The sequence below is a fragment of the Orycteropus afer genome, unplaced genomic scaffold (genome assembly GCF_000298275.1).
Source record: "Orycteropus afer afer isolate SDZICR_OR568_19922 unplaced genomic scaffold, OryAfe1.0 scaffold00006, whole genome shotgun sequence".
Classification (NCBI taxonomy): domain Eukaryota; kingdom Metazoa; phylum Chordata; class Mammalia; order Tubulidentata; family Orycteropodidae; genus Orycteropus; species Orycteropus afer.
Window position 1 is genome coordinate 12,130,301 of NW_006921593.1, and position 22,862 is coordinate 12,153,162.

General features: G+C 45.1%; 2 protein-coding genes across 2 annotated transcripts; both read left to right on the forward strand.

The window, feature by feature from the left end:
- Positions 1 to 2,061: 2,061 nt before the first annotated feature.
- Positions 2,062 to 3,444, forward strand: RBAK (RB associated KRAB zinc finger). The gene is made up of 2 exons (XM_042781128.1): positions 2,062 to 2,717; positions 3,048 to 3,444. The coding sequence occupies exons 1-2, from the start codon at positions 2,062 to 2,064 to the stop codon at positions 3,442 to 3,444; spliced, it is 1,053 nt and encodes a 350-aa protein (XP_042637062.1).
- Positions 3,445 to 6,510: 3,066 nt separating this feature from the next.
- Positions 6,511 to 21,787, forward strand: LOC103198615 (olfactory receptor 10AC1-like). The gene is made up of 3 exons (XM_007942796.1): positions 6,511 to 6,729; positions 7,078 to 7,201; positions 20,802 to 21,787. Exons 1-3 carry the CDS (start codon positions 6,511 to 6,513, stop codon positions 21,785 to 21,787), a joined length of 1,329 nt encoding a protein of 442 aa, XP_007940987.1.
- The last annotated feature ends 1,075 nt before the right edge of the window (positions 21,788 to 22,862 follow it).

Here is a 22,862-nt window from a genome sequence, read left to right on the forward strand (position 1 = left end):
ATGCCAGATGAAACCCAGGAATATAGGAATTAATTATATTCAGAATTAAATATCAGTATCAGGCCTGGAACATACTGGTTTTAGGGCACTTAAGTTGGCACAATGTATGAAAACTAATGGCCAAATTAATGAGCCCGTGATATGTCATTAATTGTTCTAATTTGTTTGCATGTTTAATTAATTTAATCCTTTCACAGCCCTAGTTAGGCACCACTATCCTCATTTCAGATGAACGAAATTGCATCACAGGTAAGTAACTTGCCCATAGTCCTCCAGGCAGTAAGAGGTCGGAATTAGGATTCATTTGAGGTAGCTATGCTCTCTCATTTATGCCCTTAACCACCATTCTCTGTTGTACGAATAGAAAAAGTAGAATTTGATGGTTACAAGTTTAGGTACTGTTAAGTGATAAGAGTATCAGAACAAGAGATCTGGTCTTTTTGTAAAGATACCTTGTATTTCCTTTAGATACTCATATACTAAGGAGCTCTGGGGGAGCTCTAGTAGCACAGTGGCTAAGGCACTTGACTGCTAATCAGAAGGCTGGTAGTTCAAACCCACCAGCCACTCCTTGGAAGGAAGATGGGGCAATTTACTTCTGTAGTGATACTGCCTCGGAAACCAAAGGAGGGGTCGCTATGAGTCAGGTCTGACTCGACGGCACATAACAAAAACAACAATAAGGTGCTCTGGTGGTGTAGTGCTTGAGACATTTTTTGACTGCTAGCAAGAAGGCTGGCATTTTAAACCCACCAGCCACTCTGGTAGGAACACTGAGCTAGACTTTTTTCTATCTTATATTTCCTTTAGATACTCATATACTTAGATCTCTTCTCCCAGGTGAATGTGAATCAGGGCTAGAAACTTTGACCCATGGTTACAGGACTATTTCTCTAAACATGTAGAAGCTGGAGCTTTCAGAGTGTTTGTTTAGATTTATGTGCAGAATGGAAAAGAAGTAAAGCTTTTGGAAGGATCTAAACTGGTGATGATGTTACTCTAGTAACCTTGGTATGTGGTGATAATCTTGCAAGTTCCTATAAAGAAATTGTAATCTACTTGTTCAGATTTAACTTATACTGGAGTATTTCCTTTGAACATCCATCCAATAATTGTTCTCGCTCTCCCACTGACCACGTTTACTATGAATCCCCCCATCTGCCTGAATCTGGCACTCTTTCATTGACTTTGTCCTCTGCTCATTTCGTGGATTTATTTTATGTTTTCTATCTAAGTTTTGAATAAAGTATTTGTAAAGTAACAGAGGTACTTGTGTTCATTGTGAATTTACTCTCCCTTTCTACCACTGAGTCCTAGCCCACCCTCATCCCTTTTCCCCACCTCTGCATGTGTGTGTGTGTATGTTATATTACAAATCAAGGAAAGGAAACGTGATGATTTTTACTTGTGGGGATTGACCCTAATACTAGAATGAGCCCTACAAACAGGGCATGTTGAGTACTACTCCCATTCTGTATTTTGTGTGTTCACAAAGATTCACTAGGTTTGTTTAATTTTATTCCTTTTCTAGAAGAAGTTTGGAAAGTTGATGACGTGATAGAAAAAATCCAAGGAAATGAAGACAGACAATCAAGGCAAACGGTATCCTTGGATAATAGATCCTTGATTGAAGAGCGTGAGAATACATTTCATAAAACTTATAATGTGGAAACAAATCTTCTTCCTTCAAGCATAGCATCTCATAGTTGTGTTTCATGTGGAAAGAGTTTAGAATCTCTATCAGAATTAATTATTAGTGATGGAAGCTATGCAAGAAAGAAACCTGAGGAGTGTAATGAATGTGGGAAAACACATGGAGAGAAACCCTATGAATTTAGTAAAAGTGGAGAAGCCTATTCTCAAAATACAGAAAGTATTCTTCAGAAAATTAATATTTTGGAGAAACCCTTTGAATATAATGAATGTATGGAAGCCTTAAAAAATGAAGCTGTTTTCATTACTCATAAGAGCACATATATAGGGGAGAAGCCCTATGATTGGAATGATTCTGGTCCAGACTTCATCCAGATGTCAAATTTCAATGTATATCATAGATCACGAATGGAAATGAAGCCCTATGAATGCAGTGAATGTGGAAAATCCTTCTGTAAAAAGTCAAAATTCATTATACATCAGAGAGCTCACACAGGAGAGAAACCTTATGCATGTAATGTATGTGGGAAATCCTTTAGCCAAAAGGGAACCCTTACTGTACATCGGAGATCACACTTAGAGGAGAAGCCCTATAAATGTAATGAATGTGGGAAAACTTTTTGTCAGAAGTTACACCTCACTCAACATCAGAGAACTCATTCAGGGGAGAAGCCCTATGAATGTAATGAATGTGGGAAAACCTTTTGCCAAAAGACACATCTCACTCTACACCAGAGAAATCATTCTGGAGAAAGACCCTATCCATGTAACGAGTGTGGGAAATCCTTCTCACGCAAGTCAGCGCTCAGTGATCATCAGAGAACTCACACAGGAGAGAAACTTTATAAATGTAATGAGTGTGGAAAGTCATACTACCGGAAATCCACCCTTATTACACACCAGAGGACACACACAGGGGAGAAGCCCTATCAGTGTAGTGAATGTGGAAAATTCTTTTCTCGGGTGTCATACCTAACTATACATTATAGAAGTCATTTGGAAGAGAAGCCCTATGAATGTAATGAATGTGGCAAAACCTTCAACTTAAATTCAGCCTTTATTAGGCATCGGAAAGTACACACAGAAGACAAATTCCACGAATGTCATGAATGTGGGAAGTTGGCTCAGTTCTCAAACCTCAGTAATCACACAACTCACTTAGGAGAGAAACTCTATGAATGTAATGAATGTGGGAAAACCTTCCTTGAAAACTCAGCCTTTAATGGACATCAGTTACTCCCAAAAGGGGAGAAATCCTATGCATGTAATATATGTGGAAAGTTATTCTCTGATTTGTCATACTACACTGAACATTATAGAAGTCATTCGGAGGAAAAACCCTATGGTTGTAGGGAATGCGGGAAAACTTTCTCCCATAATTCATCTCTCTTTAGACATCAAAGAGTACACACAGGGGAGAAACCTTATGAGTGTTACGAATGTGGAAAATTCTTCTCTCAGAAGTCATATCTCACTATCCATCATAGAATTCATTCAGGAGAGAAACCTTATGAATGTAGTAAGTGTGGGAAAGTCTTCTCTCGAATGTCAAACCTCACTGTGCACTATAGAAGCCATTCAGGGGAGAAACCTTATGAGTGCAATGAATGTGGGAAAGTCTTTTCTCAGAAATCGTACCTCACTGTACATTACAGAACTCATTCAGGAGAGAAACCCTATGAATGTAGTGAGTGTGGGAAAAAATTCCACCACAGGTCAGCCTTCAACAGCCATCAGAGAATCCATAACAGAGGGAAGAGGAACGGACTTGATGTGGAGAACCTCCTCTGAAGCCCGGATCTCATGACAGCAAATTCTTAGAATGTAATGAACATGGGAAATCAACTAGGAAGTCCAGTGTCAGTGTCCATCTGAGAAGTTCTGCAGGCAAGAGACTCCTGCCAGTCTCGTGAATGAGGAAAAACGTTTAGGCATCAGATTCATTTTAACCTGAATTTTTACAGAGAAATATCCCCAATAAAACAAGAAAAGCATTCAGCATTTCTGTAACTCATTGCACACTAGACCATTTATATAAGTATTAAATTTTATAAATGTTTATTTTGGATTCTAATTGTACTACATATCAGGGAATCATGCCAAGACAACATCTGTCATGTAATGAATGTGGAGAAATATATTCTCTTGGAAATTGTTACACTAAAAGCCATATTTTACAGGTAAAATCAAATGCTTATAGGAAAAACAGAAATGAGTTGATTCTGATTGATAGTGCCCTATAGGACAGAGTAGAATTGCCTACAGGGTTTCCAAGGCTGTCAGTCTTTATGGAAGCAGACTGCCATCTCTTTCTCCCATGGAGCAACTTGGTGGGTTTGAACCATCAATCTTTTGGTTAGCAGCCAAATGCTTAAAACACTGCATCACCAGAGCTCCTTGCATATAGGAAAGATATTAGAAAATAGCAACTGTGAATAAACATTATATAAAAAGTTTTAAAAGTCAGGAGTTGAGAACAGTAGCTACCATTAAATACATACATGGCAATTCTTGACATTTTCCAAATACAATCAAAATTCTATGCAAGTTTGGATTTTAATAATTTGTTTTTTAAAAAACAATACGTTATTTGAGTATTCAGAATGCATAATGCATACTTTTCTACTCTTTAGAGGCATATAAAATGGGTTTTTAGTGAATGCCTCCTCATAGAGAAGCCAGTGATTTTTGTAAAATTACAGCTGTACCTGAGTAAAAATGTTTAAAAGTACTATTTTCATAAACTGCATAGGTAATTTGGAATTGTTAAGTCTATTTGAATAAGAGAGAACAATTGTACTACTCTTCAATAAAAGTGACCTATATAAAATATCCCAACTCTCATACGACTTGTTTTTTAATCCCTAAGTCTGTGCAGCATGTCAGTACTGTGAAATTTGGAATTTGTACCGGTACTTCTTTGTGATGTGAGAGTGTGTCATTGTGCACTGCGTTTTATTTCCAGCATTTTGGAAGAAAGTAAAACTTTCTTACAGACATTTCGGGTTAATTACTTAATTGTCCTTTCTCATTCCTTGCTGGAAGAATTTGTGTATCTACCATTTCCTCGGGAAATTTCCGTGGGTGGTGCTAATTTTTACGTGTTCAACTACTAGTTGGAATGTTGGTGGTTCAGACCCACTCAGATGTCCCAGGCCTGTTTTTTAAATTTGCGTTTAAAAGGTCACAGCCTTGAAAACATATGGAGGAGCCGAACTCTGCACACTTGGAGTTGCCATGAGTTGGATTTAACAGGAGGACAACGGACAACGTCAGTGGCCAAGGATGTTGAGCATGTTTTCATGACCTTTTGGCCATTTGAATGGCCTCCGATGAACCGTCCAAATTCTTAGCCTACTTTTTCATTGTGGTGTTTTGTCTTTTTGTTAAGGTTTTGGACATTTAGTCCATATATATGGCTCCAAAAATTTTCTTCCAATCTGTGGGTTGTCTTTGCACTTTGTTGATAAAGTCCTTTGAGAAACAAAAGCTATTTACTTTTTATGAAGTCTCATTTACCTATTTTGTCTTTGCTTGAGTTTTTGTTGTCATATATGATCATCTTTTGTTGAACACTAGGTCCCACTGCCTCTTTCCTTAACTTTTGGGTTTTACTTCCACATATGTTCTTGATTTAAGTGGATTCTTGGTTCAGACCCAGGTCTCTTGATTCCACAGCCTAAGTCATCAACCATTACATTATTCCACCTTGCTGCCTATGGTACTGTGTATCACGGTTTGCTTGCTTTCAGTTAACTATCTGAGATTCAGTATTTCTGCGTCCACCAAACACCTCCATAGCATTTCATGGTGCCATTGTTTCTGGATTTTCTAATAGGTGTATGATTTCCAGTAGCTCTATTTTGCAGCAGAATTCTCCCAGACACTTGTTCCGGGCTGAGGGTTTGAGGGTTCCAGTGTAGGGCAGCAAAGGTTTGGCCCAGGTGCTGGCTCAATGCTGGGGGCTTCGATGCAAGGACCAAGATCAAAGAAGCAAGACCATGTTGGGTCTCCAAGACTTGCTCAACAAGTTGTTCTGTGCGCCCGAGTCTGACTCAATTGATAGCGACCCCTCCTTGGGTTTCCGAGGCAGTATCACTGCTGAAGTAGATTGCCCCATATTCCGAGGAGTGGCTGATGGGTTTGAACTGCCAGCCTTCTGGTTAGCAGTCAAGTGCCTTAGGCACTAGCTACCAGAGCTCCACGTAGAGGAATGGTTGTTGCTGTGGGGGAGTGGTTACCGATTTGGGCTCTTATAAAAACAGCTCACTGCCATGCACTCGGTTCAGACTCATAGCGACTCCCACTGGGTTTCCGAGGCGGTACAGTGCCCCATCTTCCTTCTGGGGAGTGGCTGTGGAGTCAGTCTTTTGGTTAGTTAGCATTTGGGCTCTAGGGAAGCGCTAAACGAAGACAAGGTGTGGCTCTGACTCAGGGGGCGTGGTCTTTCAGTGGGGCTGCAACTGGTGGGCTAAAGGATGGGGGCGTGGCTGTGTCTCTAGGGGCGTGGTCATCGACGCGAGGGGTGGGCGTGGCTGTGGCTGGAGAAGCCGGCGGTTTCGATTTACCGGTATATTGGGAGGCGGAAGCCGAAGACCAGGCTGTGGGCTGACTCGAGAGGCACCCGGAAGACAAGGTGAAGATGCGCCTAGGCCTGGGCATGAAGCACGGCTGGGGCCTGGCCCCAAGACTGGGCGGAGCAGAAAGGGATAAGGGCGTGCAGGTGGTCTGGGGGCATCGGCTGGTCTCGGGGGTGGAGGCGGGGAATGAGTGCACCGGGTTCAGGGAGATGGGGGCCCAGCGGAGGTGTGGTCTGACCCCCGGCCCCTGCCAGCCCGCTGCCCTGCTTGCCTGGCCATGTGGCCGTCGCTGCTGCTGCTGCTGCTGCTGCTGCCTGTCACCCGGGTACCCACCGCCAGCGCTGCGCCCGGCCCGGACGCTAGGACCCAGGAAGACCTCCAGAGCCTGCTCCAAGGTCTCAACCGCCATCTTCTAAGGCGGCGGGGCTGGGGGGGGGGTGGAGGTGGACGAGGGTCAGACGGAGGCCTGGGGAACAAACAGGAGCCAAAGGGACAGGTAGGAAGAGGGAGACAGGTGGGGGCAGAGAGGAGGGCAGAAAGGCGCGGGGGAGCCGCGGGGCGGACACTGGGTGGGCCGGGGTCGGCGTAAGGGGAGGTGGAACGGAACAGGGACAGCGACCTAGATGAGGACCGGGACAGAGTGGGAGGCAGGGTGGGTGGGTTGGGCCCCGAGGGTCAGATGATGGAGGGGGGAGGCCAGGGACAGCCTACTCTCTGGCCCTGGACTTCAGGGCCTGCCCCGGAACACCACAGTGGAGGTCAGGGCTCCTGGCTGGGTACCAGCACCCACCCTAGCTGGAAGTCCCCCTCCCGGAATCTAACCTGTGCCTGTACCTCTCGCCAGATGCCCAAACTGGAGGAGACCGAGGAGGGCCGTGGGCGGCCTCAAACCAGAGGCCCCGCTCTGGCTGTGCCCTCGGGTCGTGACGTGGCTGCCACCGCGGTGCAGCCCTGGGTCCCAGGAGGACGCCCGTGGCCCAGACGGAAGCGTCAACGGCTGCAGGCCGCCAGCAGGGGGCACTGGTGTTTTCTCCACCCCACTCCCAAACTCTCCAGGCTCCTCGCCAGCCCCCGAGGCTGCAGGTTGGAGATGAGGCTGGGGACAGGCCTGTACCCAGAGCAGTCCCAACCTAGCCCAGTTTAGAAATAAAGGTCTTTATTACATAGAGCAGGGTTGTTTCCTTTCGGCACCAGTCCCAGATTTCTGATTTAGAGCCACCCTCAAATACTGTTAGCAAACACGAGATGGGTTTGGAAATGAGCTTTTGCTGCCAATTTGATATTGCTTAAATTCGATTTAAAACTGCAAGGCAAACGTGATTATACATGAAGCTCGTTCTGCAGTAAAGTCACTTCTGTGACAGCTACCCTTGTTTGAATCACAAGAAGTGTCCGACTTCCTTCTACACGTGCTTTGCCCGTCAAAGCTCAAACAAGAAACGGATGTCTATTTCCAAGTAAATAGGCAGCAAATACACTTTTCCAGTGCAAAGTACATTTTTAGCACTGTTTTCCAGAACTTGATGCAAGTGCAAAATGAATTTTCATCTTTCAAAATCCACTTAACCATGCAGTTGGGAAGCTCTCATATAACCTTTGATTGAAGGTGATTAATCTGCAATTTAATGACATACTTAATGGCAAGTATTGAGAGAAGAATCTAACAGAATTCTTTAAATGTCTTCCAAAGTGGAAAATGCTCAAGATACTATGCTGTTAGTTTATGTTAAAGGTGGTGGAATAATTTAGAAAAGGATATTGCTAATGGGAGCTCTGGTAGCATAGTGGCTAAGACACTTGCCTGCTAACCAGACGGCTGGTGGTTCAAACCCACCAGCCACTCCTCGGAAGGAAGGTTGGGCAATCCTACTTCCATAGTGATACTGCCTCGGAAACCCAAGGAGGGGTCGCTATGAGTCGGGGCCGACTCGACGGCACATAACAACAACGACAACATTGATAATGGTTACACAGTATGAAGAATTAATGTTACTGAATTTTATAAGTGGAAAGTGTTGGATTGGAGGATGTTTTGGTGTGTATATTTTCAATACTAGGAGCTCTGGTAGCATAGTGGCTAAGACACTTGCCTGCTAACCAGACGGCTGGCAGTTCAAACCCACCAGCCACTCCTCGGAAGGAAGGTTGGGCAATCCTACTTCTGTAGTGATACTGCCTCGGAAACCCAAGGAGGGGTCGCTATGAGTTGGGTTTGACTCGACGGCACACAACAACAGCAACAATTTTCAATACAGTTTTCAAAAGACAAAGTCATATGTTCATTGATAACCAATATCACACAATACCGAGTTGTGTGAAAAGATATTTTCAGAGATGAAATAGTAAAATCTCATTACAGAGTAGCCTTAAAAGATGAACATTCACAATAAATTTTGATAATAAGGGAGCACTATCTTTGAATTCCAGTTGAGTGTAATGTTACCCTCTCCACAATGGGATGCCAGTTTTCTCATTAGTTGACATGTATTACCAAAAAATTGTGATTTTTGTAATTATTATACTTATAATTTCAATAAAATGTCTGTGAGTTTTCTCTTTCGTTATGTAAATATCTACATAATGTCCTCCATTTTGCCTCCCAGATTGCAAAGTGTGACATGTTACCTACCTGGTCCTTTAAAAAAAAATCATTCCTGATCTCGGCTCTAAACACTGCTTTGCAGCACCACACAGATTTTTTAATATGTTGTGTTTTTGTTTTCATTGAGTTCAAAATACTTCCTGATTTCCCTTTTAATTTCTTCTTATTGTTTTTTTAATTGTGATTTGGGTGAAAATTTACAGAGTAAATTCACTTTCCTTACAGCAGCTCACATACACTTTCTTTCATGACATTGACCACAATTTACCACAATGCAACAGCTCCCCTCCCACTTCCTCCCCATAGTTACCTCTTCCCTGTGTCCTTCCCTCCATACCCTCCTGCCCCCTGAGCTGTCTCCCTGTGCCAGACACAGCCCTTCTTTCTCCCATGATTGTTCTCTCCAAGGAATATATCTACCTCAGGTAAATGTTCAATGCATATGCCTTTCTTTTGTTTGGTTGGAAGCCACAGGTGCGTCCCTTTTAATTTCTTTTTGACCCATGGTTTATTTAAATGTATTACTTAATTTGGCTATTTTTCAAAACATCTGTTATTGATTTACAAATTCAATTATACTCAGAGTACATACCTTGTATAATTTGAATACCTTTAAATTTATCGAGATTTTTTTTTTCATGATTAATTGAGTGATTTATCTTGGTAAATTTTCTGTGTGCACTTAAAAAGAATATTTTCAGTAAACATCAGGTCAAGCTTTTGATAGTGTTTTTCAAATCTTCAATATCTTTGCTGATTTTCTGTCTGCTTGTTCTGCCAAATATTTTATTGAAAGGCACTGAAGTCTCCAACCATGATTGTGAACTTCTCTATTTTTCCTTAAAGATCAGTTTTTGCTTTATGTATTCTGAAACTCTGTTATTAGGCACATACATGTTTAGGGTTGTCATGTCTTTGTGATTAATTGAACCCATTATTATTAAGAAATTATCCTCTCAAACTTGCTTTTGAATGTAGAGTAGCTAAAGCAAATGGAAGAAATTATGAAGTAAAAGAGCTAAACAAAATATTTCAAAGGGCAGCTTGAGAACACAAAGTAGTAATGAAATGTACAGAGACCTGGAGATGGAAAATCAAAGGGGAAGAACATGCTCAGCATTTCTCAAGCTGAAAGAACTGAAGAAGGAAATTCAAGCCTCAAGTTGCAGTATTGAAGCATTCTATGGGCAAAATATTGAATAATGCAGGAAGCATCAAAAGAAGATGGAAGGAGTACACAGAGTCTCTGTACCAAAAAGAATTGGTCAGTGTTCAACCATTTAATGAGGTAGCATATGATCAAGAACCAATGGTATTAAAGGAAGAGATCCAAGCTGCACTGAGGGCATTGGAGAAAAACAAGTTTCCAGGATTACCAGATACCAGTTAAGATGTTTCAGCAAACAGCTGCTACACTGAAAGTGCTCACTCATCTGTGCCAGAAATTTGAAAGACATCTTCTTAGCAAACTGACTGGAAAAATCTGTATTTGTGCTCATTCCAAAGAACAGTAGTCCAGCAAAATGTGGAAATTATCAAACAGTATCATTAATATCACACGTAAATAAAATTTTGCTGAAGAGAATTAAAAAACAATCGTAGCAGTACGTTGACAGGGAACTGCCAGATATTCAAGCCAAATTCAGCAGAGGAAGTGGAACAAAGGATATCATTGCTGATGTCAGAATAATCTTGGCTGAAAGCAAAGAATACCATGAAGATGCTTTCCTGTGTTTTAATGAGTGTGCAAAGGCATTAGACTGTGTGGATCATAACAAATATGGAATACATGACAAAGAATGAGAATTCCAGAACACTTAACTGTGCTCATGAGGAATAAGTATATAGATTAAGAGGCAGTCATTCAAACAGAACAAGGGGATACTATGTGGTTTAAAATCAGGAAAGATGTTGTGTCAGATTTGTATCCTTTCACTATACTTAATCAGTCTGTATGCTGAGTGAATAATCCAAGAAGCTGGTCTAGATGAAAAAGAACATGACATCAGGATTAGAAGAACACTCATTAACAACCTGTGATATGCAGGTGACAGCATATTGCTTGCTGAAGCTCAATTGGCACAACATACTACACAAAAACATTGTTCTGTGTCCTACGTTGGTGAGTAGTGACTGAGGTCTTAAAAGTTTGCAAGTGGCCATCTAGATGCAACAATTGTTCTCTTCTTGTCAGGAGGAAAGAAGAGTGGAGAAATCAAAGATGCATGGAAACAATTAGTCCAAGGGACTAGTGGACCATGGGAACTTCAGCCTACGTGATCCTGAGACCAGAAGAACCAGATGGTGTCTTGGCTACCACTGCCAACCACCCAGAAAGGGATCAAAATTGGAGATCCTGAATAGAGTGGGAGAAAAAATGTGGAACAAAACTCAAAATCATTAAAAGGAGCATGTTTACTGATCTGATAAGAGACTGGTGAAACCCCCAAGGCTGTGGCCCCTGGTTCCCCTTCAGCCCTAGAATTGCACTCACTCGCATAGCTTCACATCCAGCCAAACAATAGACAGACCTATGAGGTGAGCAATTACACCAGGTAGGTACACTCCTTAGAGCAATCAACCATGGGCGATCAGAAGGCCAGCATTTGCACAGGGAGACAGCTCAAGGAACATGAATGACAGGAAAGAAGGACACAGGAGAAAGGTAACCACAGAGAGGAATTGGGAAAAAAGCTGTTACATTGTGGAGATTGAAACAAAATGTGCATGAACTGTTGAATGAAAAATAACTGTGCTCTGTCAACTTTCATCCACATCACACACACACACACACACACACACAAAATGTTGCCTGCTGGAAGCAAAGAGGACTTAAAGCACTTACTGATGAAGAGCAAAGACTACATACAGCCTTCAGTATGGGTCACACTACTAAATGAAGAAAACAAAATCCTCACAACTGGACCAATAAGCACCATCCTGAGGAATGGAGAAAATTCAAAATTGTCAAGGACTTCATTTTACTTGGATCCACAATCAATGCCCATGGATGCAGCAGTCAAGAAATCAAACCGTATGAGGCATTGGGCACATCTGGTGCAAAAGACTTCTTTAAACATTAAAAAGCAAAAACGTCACTTTGAGGACTAAGACGTGCCTGACCCAAGCCATGGTATTTTCAGTCACTTCATATGCATGAAAAAAAAATGGACAATAACCAAGGAAGACCAAAGCACAATGGATGCATTTGAACTGTGGCACTGGTGTAGATTATTGAACATACCGAGGACTGCCAGAAGGATGAACAAATCTATCCTGGAAGAAGTACAGCCCGAATGCTCCTTAGAGGTGAGGATGGTACTTTGTCTCATGTACTTTGGACATTTTATCATGGACCAGTCCCTGGAGAAGGACACAATGCTTGGGAAAGTAGAGAGTCATCAAAAAATAGGAAGACCCGCAGTGAGATGTATTGACACAGTGCTTACAGCAATATGATCGTGCATAGCAACAGTTGTGAGGCTGGCACAGGCCGTGGGCAGTGTTTTGTCCTGTTGGACACAGGGTTGCTGTAAGTTGGAGCCAACTGCATGGTATCTAACAACATTCTTTACTCTGAAATACACTTTTTTCTGATAAAATAGCCACTCTTGCTTTCTTTTTATTTGTGCTAGCATGATGTATCTTTTTTATTCTTTCTCTTTCCACTTACTTGTGTCTGCTTGAGGTGCATGGCCTTTTCATGGGGGTATTTAGGTCATTCACATTTAATGTGATTTTTGATGTTGTTGGGCTTAAATCTATCACTTTTTGAGCTGTCTTCTATTTTCCCCATCTATTCTTTTCCCCCTTTTTTATACTTTTTGCCTTCTTTTGAGGTAATTGAGTATTTTTATAATACTATTTGTTCAGTTGTTACCTTATTAGCTATAATTATTCTGTTTTTACCGTTTACTTTAAGGTTTATAGTATAAATATTTCATTTATCACAAACTCCCTTCATATGATATTATACAAATTCACATATAGTATAATGACCTTACAGTCGGTTCACTTGTCTTTCTCTCCCCTAGGCACGTTATTGAACATCTTTGTGCCTTAGTGGTGATAATAGCACCTATACAATAGGATTATTGTGAGGAGTGAATGGGCTAATATTTCCCTATTGTTTAGAACAATGTCTGGTAGATAGTAAACACTATGTAAGTGTTTGTTAAATAAACTAAAGAATGTTGATATGATTTCCAAGATAATTTCCAAGATAAATGAAAGAAGAATTACTGATATTTTGTAAATTGAAACTAGCAACACATACATATGTAATATCTCTAAAGAAAAATAAGGACTTGATAAAATTTGTTGCCTCTGGGTGAGTTTGGAGACAGTTCTTGGGAGATACAACATTTTGTCCTTTTTGAATTCTGAATCATGTATTTCATATTTTTAAAAATAAATGAAATTACACTGGGAATAGATAAGAACAAAGCAGCATGAAATGTATATAATATTACATGGAAACAGCAGGATACAAAAATCACATATTTCACAATGATATAATTTTCCCTGCAAATGGACAATGAGAACACAAAACGTCTGTGTTGGTGAGTTTTGTTGTTTAGCACTTTTGAGTGGTTTCCAATGATGATGATGATTGGTGATTATGATGAAGGAAGACGAAGACAAAGGTGAAGAACCCTGCTCCCCGTCAATCCATCTGAAATTGTTCGTTTCCACCAAATCCTTGGTTCAAACTTCAGGGAAATGTGGAGACAGCAGTAACTTTCTCTAGAGAGTTGGCTATCAACTGCTTTGGGCTGCACCCTCCCCCTGGGCTCAAGTTTGCCCCAGCTCTTACAGCAGACTATTTGTTTCCCACCTCAGGGAGGTGGCCACCTATCCCCTTGGCCCAGAAGTTTCCGACTCTCCCAGGATATCCCAATCCAGATCTCCCAGCCTGTGCTCTTCTGAGACCACCAAGTTCCTTTGGAACCACCACAGGGAGAGAAGATCACTAACAAGGCTCTGGGGCTTCAGATCAAGCCTTATCTTTTAAGTGGGTCCTGGGAAACCTATTAAGTAACTCTTCTTTTGTTGAGAGTCCCTGGGAGCAGAAGTTGGGGAATCAGGGGAAGGAAGGAGGAAAGGCGTGGCAGAGCCCTTCCACTCCTCCTTTTCCTACAAAATCCTCTATAATCTGCCTGCTACCTCATTTTTCTTTACAGAGGAGTTGACCTTTGCTCTCAGTCTTGAAGAATGAGTATATTTCCAGGTAGGGAAAAGACAGTCTGATTTTGGAGACATGTGTAAGGTCAGGGAGAAATGAGTGGTCATGGCATATCATGTTGTGTGAGCTGTGAGTGACTAGTGAGGCAGAGGATGTTGAAGGGGAGAACAGAAGGCATGGTGTGTCCATATAGGAATCCAAGTCAGCTTATCCTCAACGGAGACTTGATCTCTCCCTGTTTCCAAAGTCATTGCCGGGACTTAAATTCCATGATAGCAAGGTGGGAAGTGGGCTTTGCCAACCGGGGAGCTCAGCGGTAGAGAGGGCTCGTGTTCAGAGTCTGGTGGCCCTGAGCTTGGATCTTGCCAACGGGTGAATTTTAAGTATGCTGGCCTTTCAACAGGGAGGCCATGGAGGAGGCCATGGAAGATGGCTTCTTGTGAGGTGAGTGCCAGGGACTGATTTCAAAGCCCTTGCTGGAATCCACCAACCGAAATTCCTGTCAGAAGTAGAGAAGAAACCCTGGGAGGAGGGAGTCCGGCGTCCAGGAGGCTGGTGGGACGCTTGAGTTTGATGGAATGAGCATGGCTTTCTCAAATCATGTGTATGGGGGGTTCATCTGTCCTCTCTTTCCTCTTGCCGCTGCTGCTACGGCTGCTTCTCCTCCAGCCCCTCTTCCATTCCCTCTCTCTGTCTCTCTCTCTCGCCTCCCAGAGTCTGGTCACTCACTTGAGCTGGAGTTGCTCTCCCAGAGGTGCACGGCTTTAGTCTTGCTCTGTCTGCTTCTGTCTCGAGCGGGCTCACCTCTGCCTGTTTCTGGTTCTGTGCTTCATCTTGGCTCTGCACGCCTTAACACGTGTGCCTCCGAGTCAGCTTCTTCTCGTCCCTTTACTCTCTTTCCCTTGTTTGTGTGGGGAAAACAAACAGATAAGAGACACGGAGAAGAGAGTGCCCCCTACAAAAGAGGAGAGACTTTAAGAGCAGTCAGAGGTGGGACAAATCCTAGCTCAGGGGGAGCTCTGTGGCCTGTAACAAACCCATCTCTCCAAGCTTCCATTTCCTCATCAGTAAATTGCTAACAGTGTCCACTTCATAGTGGTCTTGCAAAGATTAACAGACACTGCCTGAGAGTGCTTAGATGTCTGTCTGCACATTGTAAGGGCTCAGGAGATGGCAGGCCTAGGAATAGCCACAGTGGCAGTTGTTCCGATTCTGTTCTCTCCGTCGGTGTTTAGAGGGATTATGGGGAGCTCTGGTGGCAGAGTGCCTAATGCATTTGACTGCTAACCAGAAGGTTGGCGGTTCAAACCCGCCAGCCGTGCCGCGGAAGGAAAATGGGGCAACCTTTTTCCGTAAAGTACTGCCTCAGAAACTCAATGCGGGTTGCTGTGAGTTGGAATCAATTCAATGGCGGTGAGTTTGAGTTTATGGGGATATTGGCAGCGAAGGTGTTATGGATTGAACCGTGTCCCCCAAAATTTGTGTGTTGTAAATCCTATCTATGTGGTTATAACCCCGTTTGGGAATGAGTTGTCTTTGTTTTGTTAACAAGGCAGGAATAGTGTAGGGTGTGTCTTGAGTCCATTTCTTATGAAATAAAAAAGGAGGAGATTAAGGAACCGGAGTTGGGGGAAGAGAGATGCTGAACCACACAGAGATTTCAGGAGCAGACGCTCAAAGAGACAGGGACCTTCCTCCAGAGCCGACAGAGAGAGAGAGCTCAGAGCCTGCTCCTTGAATCCGGACTTCTGGCCTCCTAGAGAGGAGATAAGCCTCTTTGTTAAAGCCGTCCATTTATGGAATTTCTGTTACAGCAACATTAGGTGACCAAGACAAAGGGTGGTTTAGAGGAAGCATCAGTCTCTCTGGGCATTTGTCCGTTTGTCCGGGAGTGCCTTGAGGAAGAGCTGGAAGTGGGGAATGAGGCTGGCATCTCACAGGCATGCTGGTCCTTTAGCGTCCTGGCTAATAAAGGAAATACAGGTGTCCACATGCTCTGACCCCGAGCCGTGCGTTCCTTCCCGCCTCCTGTACCCCTGATTATGGAATCTCTGCAGATACATCTGCCGCTCTGCACTCCCAGCTGTGGTACACTGGCATGAGTTCGTGGGGAGCGGGAAGCAAGGTGCAAGACGAAGCCTACGTTGACATTTGATAGTTTTTGTTCAATCATGCTTCCTGTATGCACGGACCGCTATGCCTGATGGGTTCTGTGCATTGTTTCTGTTAATGTTAAAACAATCCTGTGGGGTGGAGCCTGCCACTGATGCTTGAAAAGGGTTAAACACACACACCCCAGCTTTCACGGCTAGTAAGTGAAAGAGCTGAGATGTAAACCCAGGTGTGTGGGAACCCCAAACCCCTGTTTGTTCCCCTGCACCTTATGGGCTCCAAGAGTAACAAAGGAATATGGGGAGTTCTGGTGGCGTAGTGCCTAATGCATTTGACTGCTACCCAGAAGGTTGGTGGTTCAAACCCACCAGCCACCCTCAGAGGAAAATTCTATCTTGGTGTGCCCTCAGGGGCTACCGATCCGGATCCCTCACCACGGGGATAGCTGAGGAACCAGAGACCCAGACAGGGGATGTCACATGGTGACTTCATGCAGCATATCAGAGGCCCAGACAATACTGGAGACAGAACCTAATGCCAGCCCCCAGAGCGTCCCTGATGCCAGAGGCTATGCTGCAGTTGAATGATGAGGTGGAATGTGTTGTAACCGGAGCACACATGTGAAGGTGAACGCTCACACAAACCCATTGGTCTAGCCAGAAGGACTCACCTGGAGAGAGCTGTTTTGATATGTACTTTGGCCCTTGGAAGATCAACTATATTATGCCCAGGGGCAGTCCTGGTTCAGCCGGAGAATCCCACCCAGAAACCCAGCAGGTGTCCTCAGCCAAAGCGCCTCAGGGGCAGCCACGTGTCATGGAGGCTTTGATGTAGCTCAAAGGCTCAACAGGTTTCAGTGGAGTTTTCCAGACTAAGATGGACTAGGAAGAGAGGCCTGGCAATCTAGTTCTGAAAATCAGCCTGTGAGAACTCTGTGGGTCACGGCGGTCCAATTCACTATGCCTCACGGGGCTGGGGCAGGACCGGGCAGCGTTCTGCCCTACTATGCGTGTTGTCACCGTAAGTCGAGGCTGACTCAATGACCAGTGACATAACAACAATGTTATGCCTCACCTAACATCTCCCTTGCTACATTATTTTAATTCTGTTTATTCTAAATTAAACCAATGACTTCAAACTTCTCTACGGGCTTTTGAAACACCACTATATCTATATCTATATATCTATCTCTCTATATATATATAGATATGTCTATATCTATATCTACCTATCTATCTATCTATCTATCATCTATCTATCTATATATATATATATTTAACACAACTTTACCTGGGAATAAAAGCATAAACACAAACACAATTTGGGTTAGAAACATAAAATATCAAAAGTGGAAGAAACCTTAAAGGGCACTTAGTCCAACGTTCTCATTTTACAGGTGAGCAAACTTAGACCCTGATGTCTTGTGAGCAGCTCACCACCATACAGCAGATGCTTGAAGAGGGCTTTCCTGATTTACAAGGCAGTGCTTGGTGGTCTGTGCTCTACAGAAATGACCTCAATGCATTCCCAGCCTCCAGTGAGGAAAAGAACCATTGGCTAAATATCACGAAACCATGTAGTGAGGATGGAAGATGAGCATCCTCCTATCATGTAGTTTGATGGCATCGATGGACATCAGCCATGGTAGGGATGTAAGTGCCTTGAACCAGTGACTCGACCTAGGCGAGGAAGGCTCTTAGGGAAAGTGAGCTGGAGTTAGGTTTCAAAGGAGGAATGTCTTAAGGATTAGAATACATGAAGAGGTGGAGAAGGAGATGAATGTATCTGTTAGGTGGATGAGTTAAGGAAAAGGGGAGGGCAATTGCGCTTTGCTGGTTGGTTGGGGAGATGAATCTGATTCTTGGTAGTTTTGAGGAAGACCACTGACCCCAAAGATGATTGATGGCATGTACCCCATACAAGATCAATGGAAGCATTGACGGTAAATACAAAGAGTCACTTTAAAGCAGAAACCAACAGAAGTTAGGACAACTGGTTGTAGTTCAGAAAGAAAAGGAGTGAGGTCTCTGGCTGTCTAAGGTGACAGAGATACTGAGAAGAGGCACAAATTTGGGAGAAATCAGGATTAATTAACCATTCTTTTACATACAAAAATTTCACAAACAACAGAGACAAATCTGACTCCAATCTTAGATTCCAGGAAACTGAGTTTAGTGGAGTTGCCATAACAACTGTGGAAGTAGAGGCCGACAACTGAACACAACTGGAGGACAAGAGCCTTCCCCCAGGATGCCGCATTTGAGTTCAGCCTGGGAGGATGTAGTAGAACTTTCCCAGGTAGATAATATGGGGATTCTGGGAAATGGGACAGCATGTGCAAAGCTGTAATGTATGCAGGAAGGAGAGGTCAGTCACCGCAGCTGGAGTGTGTGGGGCGTCATGGGGACGAGTCTGGGAAAGTGGAAGGAAGTCATATTGTGAGTCCGGGACCTTGAATTCCACACTAAGAAGCTTGGACTTAATTCTATACATAAAGATGGAATATTTAGCTCCTTAAGAAGCAAAGCGTAGAATTACGATATAACCCAGCAATTCAACTCCTGGGTATATACCTAAGAGAATTGAAAGTAAAGATCCAAACAAATACTTGTTCATGAGCGTTCTTGGCAGCACCATTTACAGTAGCCAACAGGTGGAAACAACCCAACTTTCCATTGACAGAATGGGTAAACTGTGGCATATCCACACAGTACAACATTGTTGTTGCCGTTGTTATGTGCCATCAAGTCAGACCCGACTCCTAGCGACCCCTCCTTGAGGCAGTATCACTATGGAAGTAGATTGCCCCATCTTCCTTCCGAGGAGTGGCTGGTGGGTTTGAACCGCCAGCCTTCTGGTTAGCAGTCAAGTGCCTTAGGCACTACGCTACCAGAGCTCCTAGTGCAACATTATTCAGCCATTAACAGAAATGAAGTCCTGATACATGCTATGACACAGATGAACCTTGAAAGCATTAAGTGAGTGAAGCTAGACGCAAAAGGGTTCCATTTGTATGAAATATTGAGACAGGAGACTGCACAGAGATGGAAATGGGTCAGAGGTCACCGAGGGCAATGGAGATGGGGTTCTGGGAAGTTGTGGCTGAGTTGTACTGAGTTTCTGTTCATGGTGATGGAAAGTTTTGGAAATAAATAGTGGTGATGGGGGAAAAAAAGGAATATTTAAGCAAAGAACCGAGAGCTGTAGTCTAGAAAGGTCATTCTAGTTGGTGGCATGGAAAAGTGATTGGCAGGAGGCAGGAGAGCCACTTCGGATCTGTTGGCATCACTCATGGATGAGAACACAAGAGCCAGTGCCAGTCATGAGAGAAAGGACGAGAACTCCTGGGGGCATGAGGGCTATGTGATAGGACATGGTGCCCAGAATTCTGGAGAGCACGTGAGAAGCCATGAATCTACAATGATTTCCTGATTCCCAGACAGGTGGTGGGAGGTGTGGGGGTGGGGATAATGAACTTCGTCGGGGACAGATGAAATCAGAAGTGTTGGTGATGTGTTGCTGGAAATGCCAAGGAGGCAGTCAGACGCATGGGTCCTCAGGTAAGAGAAAAGGAGCCATGATGTACAACACTGAAGGGCTCAGCTGCTGATGGGAAGGTTGGCAGTCGCTCTGTGGGAGAAAGACTGGTGACCTGCTCCTGTGAGGATTACAGTTGAGGAAACCCATGGGGCAGCTCTACTCTGTCACATGGGGTCGAGATGAGTGGGAATAGACTTGGCAGCACCTGACAACAAGCAAAGAGGAAGAGTTGGGTGTTGAGACAGATTTAGGAACTGTCTCAGCGTTGTAAGCCATGGGCGTGGGTGCCATCACTCATGAAGGCAACTGTCCGTCATAGGGTAGAAAAAGCAAAGGCCAGGGCAGGTGAGAAGAAGAATGCCAGTGGTCTTGCAGCATAGAGGTCCCCTCGGAGTCCAAGTGTAAGACGGGCTTCTGAGAACAAAAGCTTCTAATACCACCAAACCCCTTCACCCTAGAGATTTTGTCTGCAGGAAGCACCATGTCTACCCCTGAGTAGCAGCTCGCTGAATAAAGACGTTGTCTTGAAGAAATTGGAATCCTTCCCCACACTAGCTGTTCAGCCACTCAACAGCTCAGAGCCAGAATGTCTGGGTCCTTAGGTATGGATGATACGGGACTTAGAATGCCAGAGAGAAGTGGCTTGTGCGCAGACAGGGCAAGGGTGAGGACACCTGGGTGCCTGCAAGCACCTGGGGCCCGGAGGACAGAGGTAGAGTGAGCAGTGGGTCAGGATACCTGAATTCCTGGAAGACACTGGACTGTGGAAATGAGGGATGGAAAGTACTGGTCTGGGGATAGTGGGGAATGGGAGTGTGGGGAGCAAGGGACGGCACAAAGAAAGCTGGACGTAGGGTTCCTGGGCCCCAGAGAGGTCAGAGACTTACACAGTGAAACCTGTGAGAGCCGGAACTGGACAGGCTTGCCTTGTTTTTCCACATCTCGCAAGGTTTCCACCTTCAACAGGAGCAATCTGACCATGTCTTTATGACTCATTTTAGTGGGAAATATTTTTTTCCTTCTCTGACACATTTCTGCCTTACAGAGGTTTTGGCTTTCGCAGGTTTTACTGTCCTTTCAGGAGGGGTATGTCACCGCGACGCTCCTCTCCACCCCCATCCATCCCCAGGTGCCAACCTGAGCCACTGGCCCGAGTCAAACTGGACTAGCCCGCAGGAGTTCGTCATCCTGGGCTTCTCGGGGTGGCCCCGGGGGCTCCAGGGGCTCCTGTTCGCCCTCCTTCTGCCTCTCTATCTGGCCACGCTCGCGGGAAACCTGCTCATCCTGGGCCTGGCTGTTGTGGACCCCGCCCTGCAAACGCCCATGTACTTCTTCCTGGGCGCGCTGTCTGCTGTCGAGGTGGCCTACACCCTGGTGCTGACCCCCCGCATGCTGGCTGGCTTCCTCTTGCCTCCTGGGGGCCAGGCCGTGGCTGCCTCCACCTGTGCTGCCCAGATGGGCCTCTTCGTGGCTCTGGGGGGCTCGGAGTGCCTGCTGCTGGCTGCCATGGCGCTGGACCGTTACCTGGCCATCTGCCAGCCCCTCTACTACCCTCAGCTCATGACCTCAGGGCTCTGCTGGGGCCTGTTGGCCTCCTGCTGTGTCGGCGGCTCTGTCCTGGCCTTAGGCCTCACCATGGCCATATTCCGGCTGCCCTTCTGTCACGGTGGCCTGGTCAACCACGTCTTCTGTGATCTCCCGGCAGTATTGGTGCTGGCCTGTGGGAACCGGGACCTGCAGGAATATGTGCTCCTGGCCGCATGCCTGCTGCTGCTGGTGCTGCCCCTGGCCCTGATCCTGCTCTCCTACACCAGGGTGCTGGTGGTCATCCTGGGCGTTGGGGGCGCCGCGGGCCGCCGGAAGGCCTTCAACACCGTGGTGTCCCATCTCACGGTGGCTGTGCTCCACTATGGCTGCGCCACGGCCATGTATGCCAGGCCCCTCCACAGCCGCTCGCTGGAGGAGGACAAGCTAGTCTCGCTCATCTACATCAACCTCACGCCACTGCTCTACCCAGCCATCTACACATTGCGGAACCGGGACATGCAGGGTGCCCTGCAGCGTGTGGCCAGCCAGAGGACACCAGGCACAGTCCACCAAGCTGATCTCACCTGATGCTGCATACCAGATGATGCCTGTCCACAAATTTGTCCCACTGACAGAAATCTCACCATTACAGGGCCACTGATGGCTCCCCAAGGCCAAGTGGGCATAAATGTCAACATGGCACTCAGTGGTTGCTAGCTGTCATCATATCGACTCCAACTCACGGCCACCTTCTTCACAACAGAAGGAAATACTGCCTGGTTCTGTGTCATCCTCATGATCAGCAGAATATTCAAGTCTATTACCCCAATCCATCTCACAGAGGGTCCCTCGCCGCCATTGGCCCTCTGTTTCACCAAACACGATGTCCTCCTGATGACGTGTCCAGAGCAATGCTCTGTTGTGATCCATAATGTCTTCATTGGCTACTTTTGGGGAGTAGCTCTCCAAGCCCTTCTTCCCAGCGTGTCTTAGTTTAGAAGATCCATGAAGCCTGTCCACCATGGGTGACCCCACTGGTATTTGAAAGACTGGTGGCATAGCTTCCAGTATCACAGCAACACGTGAGCCACCACAGCATGACACACTGACAGACGGGGTGGAGGACATACAAGGACCTCCAAAATCTGGCTCCCACCGAGTTCTCGGGCTCCTGCTGACATTTTGAACTGGATGATTCTGTGTTGTTGGGGACTGTGGTGGTTATGTTTGTGTGTCTACTTGGCTGGGCCTGGTTGAGTGCCTGGGCAGCTGGATGTAGTATTCCCCATGATGAGATTGGCAATCAACTCCATGGTGGAATCTACTGGGAGCAGCTGAGTAGCTGCCTTTGGGTACATGGTCTGCTTCCTGTATATAAGCAGCAGCTTTAGGAATGGTCTCTAGCCTATGGCATGTTTGGACCCTGCATGTAGCCGTGTCGTTGTTCAGCAGCCTGCCATGCTCTGCTGACCTTGGGACTTACAATGGACTTGAATTAATGACCTGCCGTGTGATTTGGTAATATCAGGAGTGTGCCTTTTTACTTGTCAACCTTGGGCTTGGCAGCCTCAGCAGCCAGCAGCTCTCTGAGTGAAGAAACACCTCTAGCTCCAGTGGGCCAGGAGCTGGAGGCAGAGCTGAAGCCCAAGGCTGCGGGGCTTTC

Coding starts and splice junctions, on each gene's coding strand:
- RBAK (XM_042781128.1), top strand. CDS start 2,062: ATGGAAATGAAGCCCTATGAATGCAGTGAATGTGGAAAATCCTTCTGT. Junction 2,718..3,047: donor TTAAATTCAGCCTTTATTAG/GCATCGGAAAGT, acceptor ATCTCTCTTTAG/ACATCAAAGAGTACACACAG.
- LOC103198615 (XM_007942796.1), top strand. CDS start 6,511: ATGTGGCCGTCGCTGCTGCTGCTGCTGCTGCTGCTGCCTGTCACCCGG. Junction 6,730..7,077: donor AACAGGAGCCAAAGGGACAG/GTAGGAAGAGGG, acceptor ACCTCTCGCCAG/ATGCCCAAACTGGAGGAGAC. Junction 7,202..20,801: donor GCCCTGGGTCCCAGGAGGAC/GCCCGTGGCCCA, acceptor ATCCATCCCCAG/GTGCCAACCTGAGCCACTGG.